The following is a 21494-nucleotide window of genomic DNA, read 5'->3' on the forward strand; positions in this document are numbered from 1 at the left end:
TTGAACGGAGGGAAAGGGGACAGAGGGCAGGGCGGGGACACAGTGTGTTCCGGTCTTTCAGGTCACTTGGGATCCTTCATTCACCACCATCTGTCAATCCGCAGACTCTGACAACTCATCATAAACTGGAACACAAAAAACTGGGGAGGAACATCTTGTTAAAAAGGCTATATGGAGATGCCCATGAGAGGTTTGGACCCACAACTTCCTGAGGACTTGAATGTGATCAGCAAAATGATCAAAAATGCACAGAAGGGCACAGAAGCAGACCCCCTGGCTTCCACTGGCCCAGGCTTAGCCTATCCAGGGCTTTCAAGAGTCAAAGCCCGCCCATGGCCAGATTCTATGAAGCAGTTTCTGCTCCGAGAGAAACAACTGGTGTGCCTGGGTATTAGGGCTCCAGCGCAATGAACTAAGGCTCAGCGACCCCAACCCTCTTGGCCCTTGGAGGTCCAGACCCCCCTCGCCCTCTAGTTGGTTTATTGCATACCTACTCTGTGTAGACAGCACTCAGGATACAGAAGTGGTTAAGTACAGCCTCAGTTCTGGAGAGCCCACATTACAGGATGGGAAAAGCTCAACAATAGGTCATTTGAAAATACAGCTAGATAAAGCTGCTCGAGGAGGGACCTTATCAAAAATTTTATATTCTCACATCTGGCACAGTATTTGGTGCACATAGGAGACACTGAATAAAGGTTGACTAAATCCTTGAATTCATTTCCAGGAAGTGTCCTGATGGAGGATGCACAGGTTATTTTGAGAATGCCCAGAAAAGACCCTGACTCCTGGAGGTAGGGGGGCGATGGTGGTGGTGGTTCTGGCGCTGGGTCAGAACAACTTCCTGGACGGGATTGGGTGGGTTCAGCTCGGCAAAGCTATGGAAGCTGGAAATGGTACCATACCTGTGACTATAGTTACAAGAGCATAAAGTGAGGGCAAGAGTGAGGGGAAGGGAGAGGAACAATGGGACCATAAGGTTGCACCAGGGGGCTCTTTCATGCCCCTGAAGAGCTGAGGCTCCTCCATGAAGCCTGTGGGGGGTGGGTGGGGAGGGGGTTAGTTGCTGGTGGACAGGGACTGATTTGCAAGAGTTCACACACCAATTCAACAAATCTTTAACTGAACACCTGTTATGCACTAGTTGCTACAGGGACAAGAGGTAGACCTTACAGTCAAATGAGGCCACTTCCCAGGCCCAGTGGTAAAGAATCCACCTGCCAATGCAGGGGACACAAGACAGGTTCAATCTGTGGGTCAGGAAGATCCCGTGAAGGAGGAAATGTCAACCTACTCCAGTATTGCCTGGAGGATCCCATGGACAGAGAAGCCTGGTGGGCTACAGTCCATGGGGTCACAAGGAGTCGGACGTGACTCAGCACACACACACAGTCAAATGGGGGAGACAGTATGAGGACAGACCTGTAGGGTGCTGTGGGAGCAGATAGGGGTGCCTAGAGAAGACCCAGGGCCAGAGGTATGGGTGAGAAGCAGGGAAGGCATCCCAGAAAGGACTTGTCAGCTGAGGAGTGACTGAGGCAGAGCAGAGAGTGCAGTCCAAGATCTAAAGCACCACCTGAGTTGAGCTTACTTGGGGAAGGGAAGCGAGTTCAGTCCGTGTGTGTGGAGGCGGCGTGGGGACTTGAGGATCACTTACCTTATCCAAACTGAGCATGAGGGTTTGGATGCACCTGCAGGAGAACAGGAAAGGGTGGAGTCTGTACATACTCAGTAGGTAATAAGAAGGCTTCCAATGTGGGCTAGTGGTAAAGAACCCGCCTGCCAAAGTAGATGTAAGAGACTTGGGTTCGACCCCTGGGTTGGGAAGATCCCCTGGAGGAAGGCAGGACAACCATTCCAGTATTTTTGCTTGGAGAATACCATGGACAGAGGAGCCTGGTGGGTTACAGTCCATGGAGCTGCAGAGTCAGACACCACTGAAGCAACAGCACGAAGGTAATAAGAAAATTTGGCAATTGATTGGATATAGGAAATAAGGAGAGTAAGGGGTCTAAGGCTTCTGGTGGAGGGTGAGGGGCAGTAAATGGGATACATGAGATGTTGGAGACCTGCTAAGTTTGACAGAAATGGGCCAGCCGGGAGGCCTCCAGCAGGCATTTCAATATAAGGGCCCAGGATCCTAGCCTCCAGTCCCCCTACCCGATCCCTGGGTATTGAAAACTCACTTCAGCCCCTGGGGTTTTGTGAGATCCTCCCCTTGTAACTAACTCCTCGTTTCTGGGTGTTAGGAGATCCTCCTTCTACAAGTTGTGGTGGAGGACCCCCCTTCTCATCCCTGGATGTTCCCCCCGCCCCTAGTCCCTGGATGTGGGAACCTCGTTCCTGCCACCCATACGTGGATGTTGGCGCCCCTCCCCCACCCGCGGGCATTCGGAGCTCCTCCCCCCACTGTCGGTGGATCACAGTCACCGCCCAACGATGGCTGCAGGGGCTCCGGTGGGGGCCCTGGCGCTGGCCCTCTGGGGCTGGGCTTTGGCTCCGGCGGGGGCCGTGGACGCCATGGGGCCTCACGCGGCCGTCCGCCTGGCCCAGCTGCTGACCCCGGAGGAGTGCAGCCACTTCCAGTCGCTGCTGAAGGCGCCGGAGCTGGACGTCGAGGCTGAGCTGGCCAGGCTTTCGGAGGACCGGCTGGCGCAGCCCAAGCCTGTGCCCACGTCGGCTATGCCAGGCCGACGGCGGTGGAGGCGCGAGGCAGCGGGGGGCCCGGCGGGCCCGGCGGCCGAGACTGCCGATGTGTCCGACGGCTGCCGGGAGGGGCTGGCGGCCTGGCTGGCTGCCGAGGCCCCGTCCTTGTCGTGGGACCGCGTGGCCCGGGCCCTGCGGCGCAGTGGCCGCCCAGACGTGGCCCGGGAGCTGGGCAAAAACCTCCACCAGCAGGCAACGCTACAGCTGCGCAAGTTCGGGCAGCGCTACATGCCCACAGCCGGCGCCCCCGCTGCCCCCATCCCGGCCCCGGCCCCTGCCCCGCCTCTGCGTTCCCGCCGCTCCTCGGTCCCCGAGCCCAACTGGGACGAGCTGGAGCTGATCGTGGAGCGACTGCCCCAGGCGCCGTATCAGCGGAGCCCCGCGGGCTGGGCCGGGCCGCTGGCTCTCGGTTTCCTCACCGGCTTCGGGGGGGCGCTGGGCGCCGGGGCGCTGCTCATCCTGCTCATTCCGTGGATCACCGGCGGCGATGGCGACTGGGTGCGGCTGGGCAGCCCCCGGCCGCCCACTCCGCCCCTGCTTCGGTCCGCCGGGGCTCCTGGCTGCGGGGATACGGAACCGCTCTTGACTGCAGAGCCGCTGGCATCCCATGAGGCCTGGGCTGCAGGCGGGCCCCATACCTCCTTGCCTCTGTGACCCCAGCTGTGAAATGCGAGCACAGACCTGGTGGCGTGCCGCTTTTGACATATAAAAGTTACCAAATAGGTAAAGGTGGGAACGATCAGTTTATCAGTTGGTTGGAAATGACTGCATAGCCAGTGGGGCTGCCAGTGGAAGAGGAGGGGCTCAGGTGCCAGTGTGCCGGCTAGGGTAGGGGAGGCAGGCCCTCCCAATTCGTGTCAGCTTTAGTTCCTTCTTCATCTTGCACTTACTCTTCCACTAAGAGCTACCATTTATTGAGCACTAACTGTGTGCCAGGCCCTAGGCTAAGCAGTTACATACATTATTTGTTACCCTCTTTAAAAACCCCAAAAGGAAGGTATTATCTACATTACACATAAGGAAACTGGTCACAACTAGTTAGTGGCATAGTCAGGTGTTTGAATACAGAGCTGCCTGAACCAAAAGTTTGAGCTCCAGAGGGAATGATCTGTGAGCAGCAATGGAGCTGGGGAAAAAGGAGGACACAGAGAGATGCAGAGCTTCAGTTTACTCTGAGGCCCTCCTGGAGCTGCGCCCACTTCCAGGGGTTGCTGCCCCCAAGCTGCTCTCTCCACTCAGGCAAGGCCTCCTGAAGCTCTCCCTGGAGTCCCAAACTCTGCCTACCCACCTGAGTGGGTGGGGCACTGCCAGCCCCACTGAGGGAGCTGAGCCTGGTAAGCCCCCACACCAACTTCACTCAGACTGTGCTCCCACCAGGGGGAAGGACAGCAGACGCCCTGGGGTCCTGCTGGGTGGGTGTCCCTGGGCCGAGGGGCTCTGGTGTGAGAGTATTGACAGAATGACAGGCCAGTCCAAGAGGAGAGTTGAAAACAAGATTGACGTAACCCTTTATTGCAAATTCTAAAGTAAAAAGATGTACAGTACAAAGTAAAATTGAAATTTCAGACTATAAACTTCCAATCCACTTATACATTCTCATTTCTCAAAGCATTTCTGCCATTTCCGCATAAACGGAACAGGGAACAAGTCGAGGGGGTGAGGGAAGGAGATACAGTAAGGGTAAAAGAATTGTGTCTAGAACATTCACAAACCCCAGAAGCAAGTGAAAGGAAAGACATTGTCTCGACCTGCTGTCCTGGTGATGAGAAGCGGGGGTGGTTGGAGCAGTGCAGTTTAAAATGGCTCTCAGAATAGCAGCATTTATGGTACCATTTCATCTTCCAGAAATCCAAATAAATACTTTGCCCTTCCCTAGTGCCTTTGCCTCTGTATCTCAAAAAACACTTTACAAAACATTTAGTTAAAGCCTCACAACACCCCTGTGAGGTAGGTCAGTATTATTATCCCCATTTTACAGATGGGGAAACTGAGGCACAGAGAGGTTAAGTGACTTGCCCAAGGCCACACAGCGAGTCAGTGGTCAAGCTAGGGATGGAACACAGGAGTCCTGTCCCTTTTCTGGAACCACTGGACCACGCTCCCCTTTACCTATATACATTCTTCACACACACACACACCACACGTGCACACCCGCCCACCCCACCCCACTTAGCCTCTATGTACAGCAAACAGCAGTGGGGGGCAGGGGCAGGGGGTGCCTCAGGAGCGTTTTGACAGGAAATCTTGGTGCTCTTGGAAGGGGAATCCAAGAAAGCACAATGCTGAGCCACAGCCCAGATGGCAAAACTTGGGCCCCTCCCCACCCAGACTCCTCTTCTCTCCTGATGTCCCCCTGGCTGGCTAGCTGCAGCCAATTCTTTAGGGGGTGGGGGTACCTGAAAATAAACGAAGCTTTTTGCAAAACTTTGGGCAACATCTGAGAAAAGAAAGAGGCATCATTACAGATGCCCAGGACTCAGTCACTAAGTCACAACCATGGCCATCTAACCTCCACAGCAGGCCTGGAGGCTGGGGGCCGAGAGGGGAGGATGGGGACTGACCTACCAGCCATCTCTCTCCAGAGCGGAGCTGCTGGAGCGGACTAGAGTGGGCACTTCAAAATCCTCCTGAGTGTTCCTGGACTGGGAGACGTGGCCTAGAGAGGGGTGTCCCCAAAGCGGGGCGGGGTGGTGCCAATGAGACCAGCCAAGTCTGCTGGTTTGTAGGTGGGGGAGATGGAGGGCAGGGCCCAGCAGTAGCTAGCAGAGTGGAGGCTGTTGGGCATTGTGCTCGCCCGAGCTGTGGGGCATTGGAATGGTTTTCTTCTTAATATACTAGTGAAAAAGGCAGGAGTAAGGCCAGCCCAGCTGGGTTGGCTGACATCTCTGGGGACTCTGCTGGGGGACCGGTGTGGAATAGGTATCATGGGCCTGGAAGCAGCGGCCCAGCAGGGGGAGGAATGCCACACGCAGTGGGTGAGTGGGGACCTGGGGAGATCAGGACTTCGCTTTTCTCTCCAATCTTGGCTTTTTAGCCAGAACCTTGTGAGAAATTCTCATTTCTCTCCCTTTCGTTCCCCTCCTTTCCCCAAATGCGCTAAAGTCCCACTTCCCAGGAATAAAAAATATTGGGAGAGTCAAGCAACAAATGCACACCAAGACAGGCTTCCCTTGTAGGGTAAAAAGGGTCGTTTTCATTTTGTTTCCTTTTGGCTTATAGAGGTGATGTACTTTTCATCACGTCTTGGTTAGAGCAGTGCTGGCCTCCATGCATTCACTAATACACTAGTCTTTACTATTGGTCTTTTACAAGCTTACGTTGGTTGCAGCAAAAAATGAGAGAACTCTGGGCATTGCTGTTCCAGGGGCTTTGACCGGGAGTTTCTGTTAATCTCTCCTCAGTCAACTTCTGATGCCAAGAGTGGCTCATTCAGAGGGGTGGGTGCAAGGCAGCTGACTTGGGAAGTGTCTCCTGCTCTCGCCCTCGGCTTTAAATGATGGAGTCTCCTCATCCTAAGCAACAAGGAGGTTAAAGAAAAGAAGAGGGGAAAGTGTTTTTCACACACAAACCAGCAACCATGTCAGCTGCTGCTCGGTGGCTTTGGCTCTGCATTTTAAATTAACAGCATCACACGTCTTTTTGCTTTTTGTCCTTTTTTTAAAGGTGGATTCTGGAGTATAAATACTGCACCAAGGACCTGGCTACAAAAAATAAATATTTATATCGTATTTATATATCTATATATATATATGTGCAGTGATACTGTGGCTGCTGCTGCTTTTTGATTGGCTTCGTTAATATTTGGCAAAGCGTTGCCACTTATTCACTGAGTGAAGACGTATGAGAACGCCTTCACTGACTCTTTCAGTTCAATGCCTGTTAACTGCGGGTGTAAACTGCTGGTGATGGTGTCACTTACTACCAAAGAAGTGTGGAGCAGGGCAGGTGAGTGCAAGAGTGCATGAACGAGTGGGTGGGTGGAGGGTGATCAGGTAAGGAGAAAGAAGGTGGGAAAAGTTTTTTGAAACAAACAAAAAAAGTGAAACTTCAAATAGAGTGGAGGTGGCTTCTTTCCTATGAAGCTGGCTGATGGGTGTCAGATACCAAGGCCTGTGTGTGTCACTGAGGAGATAGCCTGCTGGGTGGGGAGACCGGGGCCTGGGGGAGGAAAAAAGTCAGAGCTCAAAAAATCTCATTAATATGCTCTAGTAGCTTAATGACATCACTAGCATGAGCACTTGGAGGATGGAGCGGGATCTTATAGCTCTGTGGCCCAACTCAAGACCTAAGAACAAGAACAATTATGAAGTTTAGCCAAATCTTGCATAGAAGTGGTTAGAATTTATTGCACATTGGAACAAAAATATATATATTTTTTTGTTGTTTTGGAAAAGACCATTAACAATAAAAAATTTTTTGTCTGTCTGTCTGGTTTGGGGATGTACATTGGCTGACAGCATCTAAGTTCTAAGAAGAAAGAAAAGTATAAAAAATAAAAATAAACATGACAATGGCATAAGCCAGAAGCCATTTCCTATTTAATAAGTTAACACTTTGTATTTACAAAAAGGCATGCCAATAAAATAAAATGATATATTACAGTATTTATAATTCTCTTAAAAAGAATAACCACACATCAGCTTGTTTTGTGCTGTTTTCAATGTAGCCTGTACATGTTACTATACATTCATCCTAGCAGTTAGCAGGGTCACTGAAGAAAATGCCTTCCCAACCTGGAATCGGGTGTAGTACAAAAAGTTCTATGGATGATGTCACAGAAGCAGGCTTCTAAGAACTGGACAGAGTTTCTAATGGTCCAGCAAGATAGAGAGCTCTGCTTACTGACTGGCTGTGGTTTGTTCTACACAAAACTAGTCAGGTGGACTGCGAAATTACATCCAAAGTGCTCCTACTGCAAGGCCGATTGGTGTGTCTGACTATGGGTTGTTTTTCCCCCTCTACCGTATGGTTCAGGAAGAATTCATTTTGATTTGGTTTGCATGCTGAAGTCTCTCCTCATTCTTTGAATCGACTTCCTGACACATTCACCTGCAGCATCTTAGCTCTGAAATCTAGTCATCGGATGAGAAACCCCTGGACTAAGAACTCTCTTCCCAGAAGTGGGAGATAGAACGGAAGCTATGATGCTCCCCGCCAAAGCCACCCTCCAATGACAACGTGCAGGTCGCTAAGCAGGTGGAGAAACTGGCCGAAAGGGAATGTGCTGGGGGAAGCTGGAAGTTCTTAAGGATTCATATTAAATCGCTTTATCATGAGAACCAGTGCAATAAAGAAATCAACTGGGCGGCTCCATCTCTCCTGAGGTCCCACCAGTGACCATCTATTCTAATAAGAAATGAAAGAAACCATAGCTGTAGCTCAGTGCTGCTGCCCTCACCCACCTCTATGGGTAAAGGAAGCCCTGCATGGTAGAAGAATGTGATGGAGGCAAGAGGAACTGTGTAGCAGCTGAGCTTGTGACAACCACTCCATAGACGAGAGAGGCCCGTTCGGAATATCTGAACCCCTCTCCATGTGGACCCCAGCCTGGAGAAAGCCACAATGCAGAAGGACATGATACTGATGAAGTGAGCACCCCTTTACCCCCAACGAAAGGTTGTTTTAAGTTCCCCAAATGACCTTCTAGAGATAACATGCTACTTTGAATAGCACTTTTATCTCTACCCCAAAAAAGTGTTAGTTCTCCAGTATGAAGGCGAAACAATCATCATAAATATTGCAAGATATAAATGAAAAAAATTTTTTTGATTTTTGTTTCTAGCCCTAAGATTTGGTTTTACAGTGACATTAATACAAGCCATTCGAGATCAAAGTTTCCCCACGTACGGGACACAGAGCAGCATTAAAGAGTTCATCTTTCAAAATGTGCAACAATGGCTGTATGTTAGAGATGTCTGTTAAACATATACACACAACGGATCCATCTGCTTGTTGGACTGGGTTTGTTTTTTTGTTGTTGTTGGTGGTGGTCAATTGGTTGGTTATATTTCCCTACCCAGAAGGTGTACGAAAGACTTCTAAGAATTCAGAAAGAATTGCAGCGGGTATGGAATGCTTACCATTTTTTCTCCAAATACAGTGAACGGTGCAGGGCTGGGTCCTGTCCAAAGGCTGACCCAGTGCAGGGGACAGGATCAGTAGTGTCCTGTGGTGTATGGTTCTCATGCATGACTCCTGATCACAGCATGCCATCATGCAAATCATTTCTACGCATTGAACGAACACAATGTTTGGAATCGGCCTGAGCAAGTTCTCCTCAGCCTGAAGAAACCTGATTGTTTTCCCCCACCCATCTCCAAACCACGTGAAGCCCATGTGGAGAAGATGCGGCTTTATGTCAAAGAAACTGACAAGTAAATGACATGGGCTAAATGTGAGTGTGTGTGTTTTCTTTTTGCTGCTTAGCTTAACTAATGTAAGAATGCAAATAGAGTTTGCATGAACAAACAAACTTTTAAAGTGATGCTTTCTGCTTCTGAGAATCAACAAAATGAAAAACAAACAAAAAAAATCCATCTGGCTGCAACGGAAATACACTGGTCCTGGCAGCCTCACCTCTGTTTTATGTATCCTGTTAGTTTTGTCCTAAGTTGCATTGACTGATGTGGAACATGCAGTAACCACCTGCCCAAGCATTAGAAAATCTGTGAGTCCAGGGAGCAGGGTCCTTTGCCCTTGGCAGGTCACTGCTCAAGATGCAACCGTGGTACGTGGTAAGCAGACTACGTTTGGTATAGATCTTCGGGATAAAGTGTCTCCACAGCTGTTCTGCATTGATAATATTCAGGAAGTTTGTAAACAATCTTTCACTTGCAAGTTTTAAGTCTGTACAATGTGGAATTTTTGCTTTCCTCTAACACTTGGATTCTCTGACCTCTTTTTGTCTTTTGGCTCTTTCCCTTCGTCCTTCCTCCGCCCGTTGCTGTTTCTCCTTCTCGGGTTTAGTCACACTGTCATAGGAGGGGAGGGAGGCTGTGGATGGGGTGCTCTCTTTTTTCTCCCGGTGTGTGCCTCCATTCTCCAGCTTATTGGAAGTTGTCTTTTTGCAGATGAAGCCCCGCCTGGCTAAATGTCCCCGGTAGGCACGCTGCAGGACCACTGCCGATACTTCTTCCTGCTTGCGCCGCAGCGTGGTCGTGATTGGCTCATAAGACACTTTGGAAGGATTGGACGCAACGAACCTCTCCTCCATCTGTTGCCGAAGGATGTCCAACTCCCCACTATCTCCCAGGACCCGCTTGGTGAAGGCAAAAAGGATGTCCAAGCAGTGGATGCGATCCCCGCTAACCATTGGCAGATCCATGGCGATGAGCTCAATGGTGTTGGGCTTGGGCACGCGGAGAGGATGCTCCAGGGCATCTGCAAAGTCTGCCAGTTTACAGTACTCGATGAACTGGGTGGCATCGGGGTCGAACTTCTCCCAGATCTCATAGAAGGTCTCAAAGTCATCCTCGCTCAGAGGGTCTGCACTTTCCTCTGTGGCTACGCTGAAGTTTTCCAAGATGATGGCAATGTACATGTTCACCACGATCAGGAAGGAGATGATGATGTAGCTCACAAAGAAGAAGATGCCCACTGAAGGGTTCCCGCAGTCTCCTTTAAAGCCACTCCCTGGGTGTTCCTTATCCAAATTGCAGTCAGGGGGGCGGTTTAGGATGGGCAGCAGGAGGCCATCCCAACCAGCCGACGTGGTGATCTGAAAGAGGCAGATCATGCTGTTGCCAAAGGTCTCAAAGTTGAACATGTCATCAATGCCAGCCTCGTGCTTCACGTATGCAAAATTAGACATCCCAAAGATGGAGAAGATGAACATGACCAGGAAGAGCAGAAGGCCGATGTTGAACAGAGCAGGCAAGGACATCATTAAGGCAAAGAGCAGGGTACGAATTCCCTTGGCGCCTTTGATCAGACGCAGGATGCGCCCAATACGGGCCAATCGGATGACTCGGAACAGGGTTGGGGAGACAAAGTATTTCTCAATGATATCAGCCAGGAACATTCCTAAGAAGGGGAACGGGAGATATGTTACTGAGATTGGAGATGCCCTTTCTCTTATGTCACCTGGCACTATGGAACCCTTAACTTCAAAGGACTTTATAGAGTGAGTGCCTTACTAGTCAATCTGAACTCTCATAATAAAAAAAATTTTCTCAAAAGAAAATCACATGTTTCAAACATATAGAAAAGCAGAGAAAACAACAGTACCCAGAGACCAAGTCTGCTTCCATTCATCACCCCCAGAAGCAACCACTATCCTGTAGATGGCATGCATCATCTCAGTGTCTTCATAATTTTGCTATGTATGAAATATATAGGTAGCAGCCTACAAGGTTTAAGGAATTATACCATATCCATCTTTCTAGATCTCTAATTTGCCTTTAAAAATTTTTCTTTTTCCTTCTGGATCTCTAATTTGCTTTTGAAACCTAACATTATGTTTGTGAGATTGATCTCTGGTGTTAAATTTGGGTTTTTTTTTCAGATTTGTCTGTGCATGACTTCCGGAGATGTTACGGATTCTTCTCCAAAATGCTGTCAAATTGCCACATTCACAAACACTGAATGAGAAGTCCCGGCTCTACCCTGTGGTTGCAGAATCTTAGTTAGTCCGCTAAGGTCACCAATTCTCAGGGTATTTTCTTCCTGGCTCTGGAAAGACATTTTTGGTTTCTCATGGCCCCACGTCCCTACCCTACCAAACTAGCCTGCAAAGTAAAGGGACTTCTCAGGAGTGGTTTTTAACTCAGAGCTTCTAGATTTTGTGTTTAAAGTCATAAATCAGAAACCAGTATCAGCAGATAAAAATATCAAGGCATTAATAGGATATGAAAGTAGGGGGTGAAACACACATATCAAAGGGTCTGTTTCTGTTCACATTCCTCCAGGGGTCCACCTCCACCAGACTACTTGCCTTTAAAACTACAGAGCGATAATGGGAGGGTCACAGAAGGAAGAGGCAATGAAATGGCTGGGAAATGACAACTGAAGGGCAGCTGTGACACCACGTGCTCTTCCTTCAGTGTCCTCTCCTGCTGTGAAGCCCCCCATGAGACAGTGTGAGCTTCAGCCCACAAGAGACTTCATTTAAATAAAGAAATATCCTCCAATCCTAGGGATTCCTAAACACTGGGGCAGTGAACTGCAGAAGACTTATTTGAAGGTTTTATGCTAGGAAAGAATCTTAACTTTCAGGAAGGGACAAGGTGCAGGAAGTGCAGAGTAGGCAGACAACGTGTTGGGGTCTCTTCTGGAGCTAGAATTTCGGGAGGCATTTGAACTTTCAAGAAAATCTACCTCAGCTGGGACCCGAGAGGACTTTCTTAGCTCTCCTCTTTTTACCTCTCAATTAAGTCATAACTAGCGACCTTAAGAAGTCAGGTAATGCAGGTGATGTTTGCATTCCATATCTGATGGAGAGGAGGCTTCAGAGAGGAGACGATGCTTGAGTAAGGTTTTCTAGGATGATTGTTTTATTGTGCCAGAGAAAGGTGGGGAGAGATAGGCAGACAGCTATCTAGGAAGTGGAGTCAACTTTTAAGGGATTTGCTAGGAGGTGCCTACAAGACCCAGTGCTGGGCTTCAGACGGTAAAGAATCTGCCTGTAACACAGTTCAGTTCAGTTCAGTCGCTCAGTCATGTCCGACTCTTTGCAACCCCATGAATCGCAGCACGACAGGCCTCCCTGTCCATCACCAACTCCCGGAGTCTACCCAAACTCATGTCCATCGAGTTGGTGATGTCATCCAGCCATCTCATCCTCTGTCATCCCCTTCTCCTCCTGCCCCCAATCCTTCCCAACATCAGGGTCTTTTCCAGTGAATCAACTCTTCGCATGAGGTGGCCAATGTATTGGAGCTTCAGCTTCAAAATCAGTTCTTCCAATGAATACCCAGGACCAAACTCCTTTAGGATGGACTGGTTGGATCTCCCTGCAGTCCAAGGGACTCTCAAGAGTCTTTTCCAACACCACAGTTCAAAAGCATCAATTCTTCGGTGCTCAGCTTTCTTCACAGTTCAACTCTCACATCCATACATGACTACTGGAAAAACCATAGCCTTGACTAGACGGACCTTTGTTGGCAAAGTAATGTCTCTGCTTTTAAATATGCTATCTAGGTTGGTCATAACTTTCCTTCTAAGGAGTAAGTGTCTTTTAATTTCATGGCTGCAATTACCATCTGCAGTGATCTTGGAGCCCCCAAAAACAAAGTCTGACACTGTTTCCCCATCTATTCCTCATGAAGTGATGGGACCAGATGCCATGATCTTAGTTTTCTGAATGTTGAGCTTTAAGCCAACGTTTTCACTCTCCTCTTTCACTTTTATCAAGAGGCTTTTTAGTTCCTCTTCGCTTTCTGCCATAAGGGTGGTGTCATCTGTATATCTGAGGATACTGATATTTCTCCCGGCAATCTTGATTCCAGTTTGTGCTTCTTCCAGCCCAGCGTTTCTCATGATGTACTCTGTATATAAGTTAAATAAGCAGGGTGACAATATACAGCCTTGACGTACTCCTTTTCCTATTTGGAACCAGTCTGTTGTCCCATGTCCAGTTCTAACTGTTGCTTCCTGACCTGCATACAGGTTTCTCAAGAGACAGGTCAGGTGGTCTGGTATTCCCATCTCTTTCAGAATTTTCCACAGTTTATTGTGATCCACACAGTCAAAGGCATAGTCAATAAAGCAGAAACAGATGTTTTTCTGGAACTCTCTTGCTTTTTCGATGATCCAGTGGATGTTGGCAATTTGATCTCTGGTTCCTCTGCCTTTTCTAAAACCAGTTTGAACATCTGGAAGTTCACGGTTCACATATTACTAAAGCCTGGCGTGGAGAATTTTGAGCATTACTTTACTAGCATATGAGATGAGTGCAACTGTGCGGTAGTTTGAGCATTCTTTGGCATTACCTTTCTTTGGGATTGGAATGAAAACTGACCTTTTCCAGTCCTGTGGCCAATGCTGAGTTTTCCAAATTTGCTGGCATATTGAGTGAAGTACTTTCATAGCATCATCTTCCAGGATTTGAAATAGCTCAACTGGAATTCCATCACCTCCACTAGCTTTGTTTGTAGTGATGCTTTCTAAGGCCCACTTGACTTCACATTCCAGGATGTCTGGCTCTAGGTGAGTGATCACACCGTCATGATTATCTGAGTTGTGAAGATCTTTTTTGTACAGTTCTTCTGTGTATTCTTGCCACCTCTTCTTAATATCTTCTGCTTCTGTTAGGTACATACCATTCTTCTGTCCTTTATCGAGCCCATCTTTGCATGAAATGTTCCCTTGGTATCTCTAATTTTCTTGAAGAGATCTCTAGTCTTTCCCATTCTGTTGTTTTCCTCTATTTCTTTGCACTGATCACTGAGGAAGGCTTTCTTATCTCTCCTTGCTATTCTTTGGAACTCTGCATTCAAATGGGAATATCTTTCCTTTTCTCCTTTGCTTTTCGCTTCTCTTCTTTTCACAGCTATTTGTAAGGCCTCCTCAGACAGCCATTTTGCTTTTTTGCATTTCTTTTCCATGGGGATGATCTTGATCTCTGTCTCCTGTACAATGTCACGAATCTCCGTCCATAGTTCATCAGGCACTCTGTCTATCAGATCTAGTCCCTTAAATCTATTTCTCACTTCCACTGTAACACAGGAGACCTGGTTCAATCCCTGGGTTGGAAAGATCCTTTGGAGAAGAGAATGGCTACCTACTCCAGTATTTTTGCCTGGAGAATTCCATGGACAGAGGAGCCTGATAGGCTACAGTCCATGGGTCGCAAATAGTCGGACACAATTGAGTGACTAACACTTTCATTTTTCACTTTCTAGAGGTGCCAGGCTAAGTTTTACCCCAATGCCTCTTAATTTAAAAAGATTTTTTCCTACACTTTTGTTTCTGGACAAATTAAAAAAAAAAAAATCCTAAGCATCAAGAGAAACACTTCTTCCTACTTATTTTCAAGTACCATCTGAAAATGGGGGGCATGGTTTGATCTGTGGGTTTTCCATCCCACTCAGTGATGGGTGGGCAGAAACAGTTTAAGAACAATGGTCAAGGGCAGCAATATCCAAAGTGTGTTTGGTGGGAGGTTTCCAGTGCGGAGCTGAGGCCAGGGGCTGGGCTTGCTCGCTCATCAGCTGCATGTCTCAGTAATTGCTCTGTGCCTTGGCTCCTCAGGATATTTACAGGGGTGTTGTGATGACTACATGAATTAAAACATGTAAAGCACTTAGAATGATGACCAGCACAGAGTATATTCCATTAAGTCTGAGAAACATTATTATTACTTGAAAACAGGGTGTTGTGATTGGATAAAGGTGGGATGGTGTTTTAAACAGAATTCTTTACTCCAAGACTTCCAAGAGCCTCCTGTGGGCTAAGGTGCCCTGTGACCTCTGACGGGAAATGCAATGTACAGTGTTGCCCAAAGTAGCTTCATTCTGGGATTCTTTCCTTGAGGAGACATATGTGAGATGATTCAACACATTTTCGGACATGGTGCTCTGGAGGACAGAACCAGACAGTGGGAGGACAGTTGCCTTCTGGTGCCCACAGTCACCACCACCTCAGCTCTGGGACAGGTTCCCTGTCTCGGGCACTCTGGCTCGAGTCACACCCACCTGGGACCAAGGCAGTGTGGCATCATTCGAGAAGCCCGTGAGGAAGGCAGGGAAATTTTGAGGAGGGTGGTCAATAGGACAGCATTTCCGCTGCCTGCCAGGACACCAGCCCTTCCAGGCCCTTTGTTGGTTAAAACAAATGCCACAAAGTCACTGTTAAAAACCAACTTGAGTTCTGTCTCTGCCACCTCTGAGTTGAGTGACTCTGGACATCTTCACAGCAAAGATAATAAAATACCTTGATTCCTGGGCTGTCATAATGAGATAACACAAGTGAAGAAACTCCCAAACTACTTGGCACCATAAAATTGTAGCAAATGGGTGTTGGCAACAGCAGAAGTGTTAACATGGCCATCATCACCAGAATTCTCATTAATATCCAATGTAACAATCTCTTACCATGACTTTTTCCATGTTATACTGCTATTGATAGGCAGATCTTAAAACAGAATTTTTTTTACACTGTCCCTGTTAGAATGTAAGCTCTTTGAAAGCAAAAACCACATCTAATCTTTCCCCTCTCTTCAACCACAGAGTTTATAATCCAAGACTACCGTGAACATTCACAGAAACTTGCTGACCCATGTCAGCGATGTGGGGCAGACCCACAAGATGACTGAGGGCACCATGGGTGAAACCCTGCAGGCCCCTCAGCCCTGTGTCATTCGCTGCACTCCCAGGAATCCCATCCTCAGGGTCAGCCGGGTCCCTTCCCCCACCCCTCCTGCCCCACTCACCCACAATGGAGAGGATGACCACCACAAAGTCGAAGATGTTCCAGCCAATGGTGAAGTAGTAGTGCCGCAGGGCAAACATTTTGAGCACACACTCACAGGTGAAGAAGATGACGAAGACCAGGTTGATCCAGTAGAGAATGTTCTCCATCTGCTTGCTCTGAGTATCTGTCTCCACCATCATCGTCACCATGTTAAGGCAAATGAGCATCATGATAACAATGTCGAAGGCTTGTTGAGTGACAAAATCAAAGATGATCCCTTGGATTTTGTTCTGGGTGGAGAGGGAGGAAAGACAGAAAAGGCTTCTTGAAAACCTTCCCCAGCAGACTGTGGGAGCTGCCACCCTGTGAATCAAAAGTTCTCTCTGCTTTCTCAGTTGCAGTGCTGGCCAGCAGCAGGAGTTGGACAAAGACCACTGTCAACGTCCCCTCATCAAGAGCTCTTTAAAATCACCACTCTTTCTTTTATGCCATCACATGCTTCTGTGTGCCTTCCTACCTCTCCAGCTGTCCCCTTTTGGTCTCATTTGCTGGCCATTTCTTCTCTCCCTTCATCTCTTCTTTCTTCCCTAGAGAGCTCATGTACTATCTTTTCCTACTGCTCACACATTATCTCTATACTTAGTTTCCCAAGTGTTTTCTCTTCCACCTTGTATCTTTCCTCCGAACTCCTGGGCTGTTTGCTTGGCATTGCTCCTGGATGAATCATAAGCATCTCAAGCTCAACAAGTCCTTTCTCCCACCATCCCCCAACTTGCTCCTTTCTCACTGCAATTATTCATCCAGTATCTAAGCCAGAAATCTAAGGGTCATTCTTGCTCTTCCCTTTCCCTCATCCCTCACCCAACGCACTGCAGGCCCTGTTGATTCTTCCTTGAATTCATCCACTTCATTCCATTTCTGTTGCCCTACTCTAGCCTAAGCCACCACAGTCTTCCCTCTGGACCTCTAGAAGGGTCTCCTAACTGGTCTTCTTGCTTCTTCTCTTGCCCTTATCCAACACAGTCTCCACAAAGTAACAAGTGTTGATTACTTAAAAACAGAAATGGATCACATCACTCTCCTACTTAAAACCTCTCACTGGTTTCCCATCAGGCTTGCAACAAAATTCCTGTGGTTAACCTGGTTTAAAAGGGCCTTCCACAGTCTGGTCTTGCTCACCTCACACCCCCTCCTCTACTTCATCACCACCTGGCCACACTAATATTTCCCACTTTTAGGGCCTCATTTGCTTTTCCAGGATCTCCTTCCCCAGCATTCTGACTCCTTCTCATCTGCTCAAATAGACCCGACTCTGTTGGAAGAGATTCTCCATGCCATGCTTCCATTATTTTCTATCATGGCCCTTCAGTGCATTTTTTTTTCCTCACAACATTCTACATTTTATAATTACTGTTGGTTACTTTTTTATTATCTATAGCCCCACTATACTGTAAGCTCCGATAGTGGTGTCTAAACTTTTATCACTTTTTGCATAGTGCTTGGTACACAGTAGGAGATCTGTAACTATTTATGGAATAACTATTAACAGTTCCTACCACACTGAGCATTTCTATGTTAGTGGGGGAGAAAATATATGCAGGGTCCCATGTACAAAGTACTGAACAGAGCTTTAGAAATGTCAGCCCTCTTCCATTCCCTTTGGCCACACTTCTATCACAATGTGGAAACTAACATCAAAGAAATATAAAAAAACATTCTCTTTCTTAAGAGCTCCCTGATTTTTTCGGGTACCTAGGCACTTAAGCATATGCTTGTTTTTAGGATTACTTAACTTGGTGGTTTTCAAACTGTTCTGCAATGAGGAAGGGCTTTCCTCTCCCTCAGAAATTGGGGAGAGAAGGTCGCCAGAAACCGGATGTGGGGCTAAGTCAGGAAAAGGCTCTCAGACACCCATTCTTGTTTTTTGCTCTTCTCAGAAGACTGGCCCGAACCTGGGACTCCCATTCTTGACTCAAACAAAATAGCTCCACTTTTATTTTACAAATTAGGTTGTTAGGTATGCTTTTAAAAGTTCTGCTGTAGGTTTTTAAAATTTTATTTTAAATAAAAAGTTACTTTAAGTAAAAGCTACAGAAGATGGAACTTTGAGCCTGGCTTTTGGGGGGTCACATCCCACCTAGCAGGGTGTATGGCTTCAGGAACATAGTATCTCCTTCTCTGAAGCAAGAGGACAATCCCCAACACAAGGGCCATGCAGAATCCCTGTCCCCAAGTCTGTTTTACAAAAGGCTCAGTTCAAGGGAGGAAATTAGGCCATCTGACTTCCCTAGTTTCACCCTCTTCTGCTCTCACAAATAACTAAAAAGAAGCATTATTTTCACTTTCAGGCACATCTGCAAAGACTTACTTGTTAAGGAGAGCATGGTGAAAATAATGACCAAATTCTATCTTGTACTTATAGGAAAGAGATTAGCTTTCACTTCACATTCTGCTGTTAATTTTTAGGTGGTCTCTTAAAACAAACATCTCTCTACCAGGGCGAGAGCCAATGTGGTCAACATGTCGATTCTCTGTTGCCACCCAAGGAAGGCTCAGAGAAAAGGCTGGGTGCAAATGCAAAAGCCACCCCATTCCTTAACCCCTGTCCTCCCTTCTTCCTCAGATCTTTTTGTTTTTGGCCGCTCCGCACAACTCACAGGATCTTAGTTCCCTGACCAGGGACTGAACCCATGCCCTTGACAGTGAAAGCAGAGAGTCCTAACCACTGGACCGCCAGGGAATTCCCTTCCTCAGATCTTGTGGATGGACAGCGAGGGGCGGACTGGAGGGCACAGGCCGCCCCTCATTTGCCCCCTCCTTTCCCTGCAGTAACTCTGCCGTGTCTTTCTTCATATGGAGTCTCACCCTGCCCTGGGCCAGCACAGTGAACTCACCAGAGGGCGGGGGATGGGTTTCTGTGGTTTCTTTGAGCCCAGCTTTTTCATGGCATTGTAGTACTTCTTCTGTTCTTCAGTCATGAAGATGTCCTGACCTCCAAAGTAAAGGAGGGAAAAAAAGAAAGCGCAATTACTACTGGCTCTTACATGCTGCAGGTGCAGCCCTGAGAACCCGGAGGGCCTTACGCCCTTCACTGTAAACCAGGGGTCACCCTCTTCAATATAAGCCAAAGGTCAGTTTAGCTAATGGCTGTCCCAGAGTGAGGAAGACCTGACAACTATTCTGACTCAAAAATATACCTGTCTTTGTTTTCAGCTTGAGATTTCTGAGACCTGCTAGGAGATGGGAAGGAAGGAAGGAAGGAAAGAAGGAAGGAAATAGACTGACAGACCCTCAGGGAAGGGTAAATTTGAGAGCCATGATTCTAAACACATCTTCATAAATTTTGGCGGGGGGGCCTGCTTTCCTAATACAATTCTTGAAAAAGACATTTTAAAATGAAAGGACTTTCAAGTCCTAGCTAGTGGCCCATTTCTGACAATATTAAAAATTTAGAAATCTTGGGGGGAGCAATTTGGGAAGTTTCTTGGAGTTTGTTGGGACAGACTTGATTTAGAAAATGAACAACAAGAGTAATCTTTTCAATTTGCTTTAGAAAAAGTGTTAACCATCTGGGACAAGTGAGGAAGTGAGCTTTCCAAGGTTGATCTCTCAAATCCCAATGTGCTGGTGGTCCAGGGAGTAACAAAGATAATGACAAGTCCAGACAGTTTCTACTTCTCACTAAAGCTGTTCATCTGCTGCTGTCCTTTTCAGCTGTTGCTAGACCCTCTGGGACCCAACCTCCCTCTGGTGGGAGGTCAAACCCAGTAAAGAGCCTCAAGAATTGCTAGTAAATTTGGTACCAGTAAATTGCTGGTTTGGTCTAATAAGTGTGGAAAATCTCGCACTGCAAAATCCAACAGAAGACGACGAGCTGGCTGGGGCTAATGTACTGTGGGGCTGTGCCACAGTGACGTCATGATGTGGATTCTAAAGACAGGAGTTTTTCTCCAGAGAGAGAGACAGAAGTGCCTCTCGTCTGGGTTGACCTCTGGCCACTGGCAATGCGGGGAGGAGACCTATCTTTTTCTTTTGTTGATTGAAGTTATCAATGATGACACCAATGAACAGGTTCAGGGTGAAGAAGGAGCCGAAGATGATGAAGATGACAAAGTAGATGTACATGTAGATGTTGTCCTCATACTTAGGCTGCTCATCAGGCTGTCAAAGGATAGGAGAGAAAAGAGAGTCAGCTCCTAGCTTGGGGGATCAGGTAGGAGATTTTGACATGCCAAGGCCATCAGCTACATCAACCACTTGAGCCGCTGAGCAGGCTGGGGTGGGAGCCCTAGATTCTGTCTGTCTGCTTCTCCACACTGGCAGGTCCTGCCCTGAGGTGTTATTCCTGCCAGGACATAGGTGGAGAATATGCAAATTGTGAGGGGAAAGAGAAGGGAGAGCTATCTGCTAGGAGCCACACTTAGCTCAAATCAGCACTGAAGAGTAGACCACTCCATGAGGGTCAGGTGAAAGCCAACAGCCTAACCATCTGGAGCCACTGCAAGAGAGTGATCGATAACTCACTGAGAGGAGGAAAGTGATCTATAATCAGTAAGACAAGCAGTAACTGTTCTAACCCTTTCTCTCTTTCTTGACTGAGCTTCACCATGCCATGAGCTTTCTAATCATTTAAGAAGGCTGTGATCTCACCAGGTATATCCTTACCTTTCGGGAATCTACAGCTGCATACATGATGTCCATCCAGCCTTTGAAGGTTGCCTGGCAAACAGAGTCGGTCATTAGACTGTGCCTGTTAGGGGGTGGGTGGGTGGGAGTCTAGGTAGGGTCGAAAAGGCAGGCTTAGGTTCTATGAGAACACGAGTCAGGGAGTTCGGGTGCAGCCTCATGTGGACACAGAAAATTTCTGTTTGTTAATACAGGTCCCAAGGGAGCTTTGTCTAAGTCCCTGAGTATAACATCAAGGACTGGCAGAGGAACATGAAGACAACGGTAGCTGGGTCAATACTTTTACAAAAGTTCTTCAGAATGAGTCTAAGAAGGTTGCCTAAAGCAAGGGCAAACTCATATTTATGAATGGCAGGGATCTACTGAGGTTACTTAGAACTTACCCCTCCTCCATGAAGGAGTCATTTTTAAAAACAGTGTTAAACTAAGTAGTGGGGGTTTGAAAAATTCATAGTTGCATCAAGAAAAAACCTCAATCAGAACTTTTCCTCTTAAGTAACACACATTTACCCTACTGTAGTGGCAATACCGGCTTTATCCTAGGCAGCCCCTACCCAATTCTCCCATTGTGCCTAACCTGATTTCGGAAACTAATATGGGTAACCAATTTAACAGCCTCCATGTTTATCATTTATTTTATGTTTTATTAACTCAACCAGATTCTAAGTTTTCTCAGGGCTTGGGCAGTTCTTTATTCATCTGATGGCCCTGGTAATGCCAAAGCACAGTACCTGGCATATGGTGGGGACTCA

At 47.4% G+C, this 21494-nt stretch overlaps 3 protein-coding genes across 5 annotated transcripts in view; 2 read left to right on the forward strand and 1 right to left on the reverse strand.

The window, feature by feature from the left end:
• The window catches only part of FIGNL2 (fidgetin like 2), a 32586-nt gene extending 29152 nt beyond the window's left edge, over positions 1-3434 (forward strand). Inside the window, exons 2-4 of one of the 2 annotated variants that reach the window (XR_014082652.1) lie at positions 728-794; positions 1877-1956; positions 2320-3434. The gene's annotated coding sequence lies outside the window, so the exon portion shown is untranslated. The remainder of the gene's footprint in view (positions 1-727; positions 795-1876; positions 1957-2319) is intronic. The other variant, XR_014082653.1, reaches the window with a different exon arrangement.
• On the forward strand, positions 2409-3434 carry TMDD1 (transmembrane and death domain 1). Its single transcript, XM_081592361.1, has one exon. The coding sequence runs from the start codon at positions 2440-2442 to the stop codon at positions 3358-3360; it is 921 nt and encodes a 306-aa protein (XP_081448487.1). The 5' UTR covers positions 2409-2439; the 3' UTR covers positions 3361-3434.
• Positions 3435-7222: 3788 nt separating this feature from the next.
• Positions 7223-21494, reverse strand: part of SCN8A (sodium voltage-gated channel alpha subunit 8) — a 196648-nt gene continuing 182376 nt past the window's right edge. For both annotated transcript variants that reach the window (XM_081592339.1, XM_081592340.1), the window contains 5 exons: positions 20722-20775; positions 20080-20217; positions 18951-19055; positions 16076-16346; positions 7223-10728 (listed from right to left, as the gene is read on the reverse strand). In XM_081592339.1, coding sequence (XP_081448465.1) covers positions 9581-10728; positions 16076-16346; positions 18951-19055; positions 20080-20217; positions 20722-20775 — 1716 coding nt within the window. In that variant the 3' untranslated portion in view covers positions 7223-9580. The remainder of the gene's footprint in view (positions 10729-16075; positions 16347-18950; positions 19056-20079; positions 20218-20721; positions 20776-21494) is intronic.

The sequence above is a fragment of the Giraffa tippelskirchi genome, chromosome 4, assembly GCF_054371585.1.
Source record: "Giraffa tippelskirchi isolate mGirTip1 chromosome 4, T2T-mGirTip1v1.2.pri, whole genome shotgun sequence".
NCBI lineage: Eukaryota > Metazoa > Chordata > Mammalia > Artiodactyla > Giraffidae > Giraffa > Giraffa tippelskirchi.

What these genes read in the sequence shown, in the direction of transcription:
- TMDD1 (XM_081592361.1), top strand. Translation starts at nt 2,440, where the DNA reads ATGGCTGCAGGGGCTCCGGTGGGGGCCCTGGCGCTGGCCCTCTGGGGC.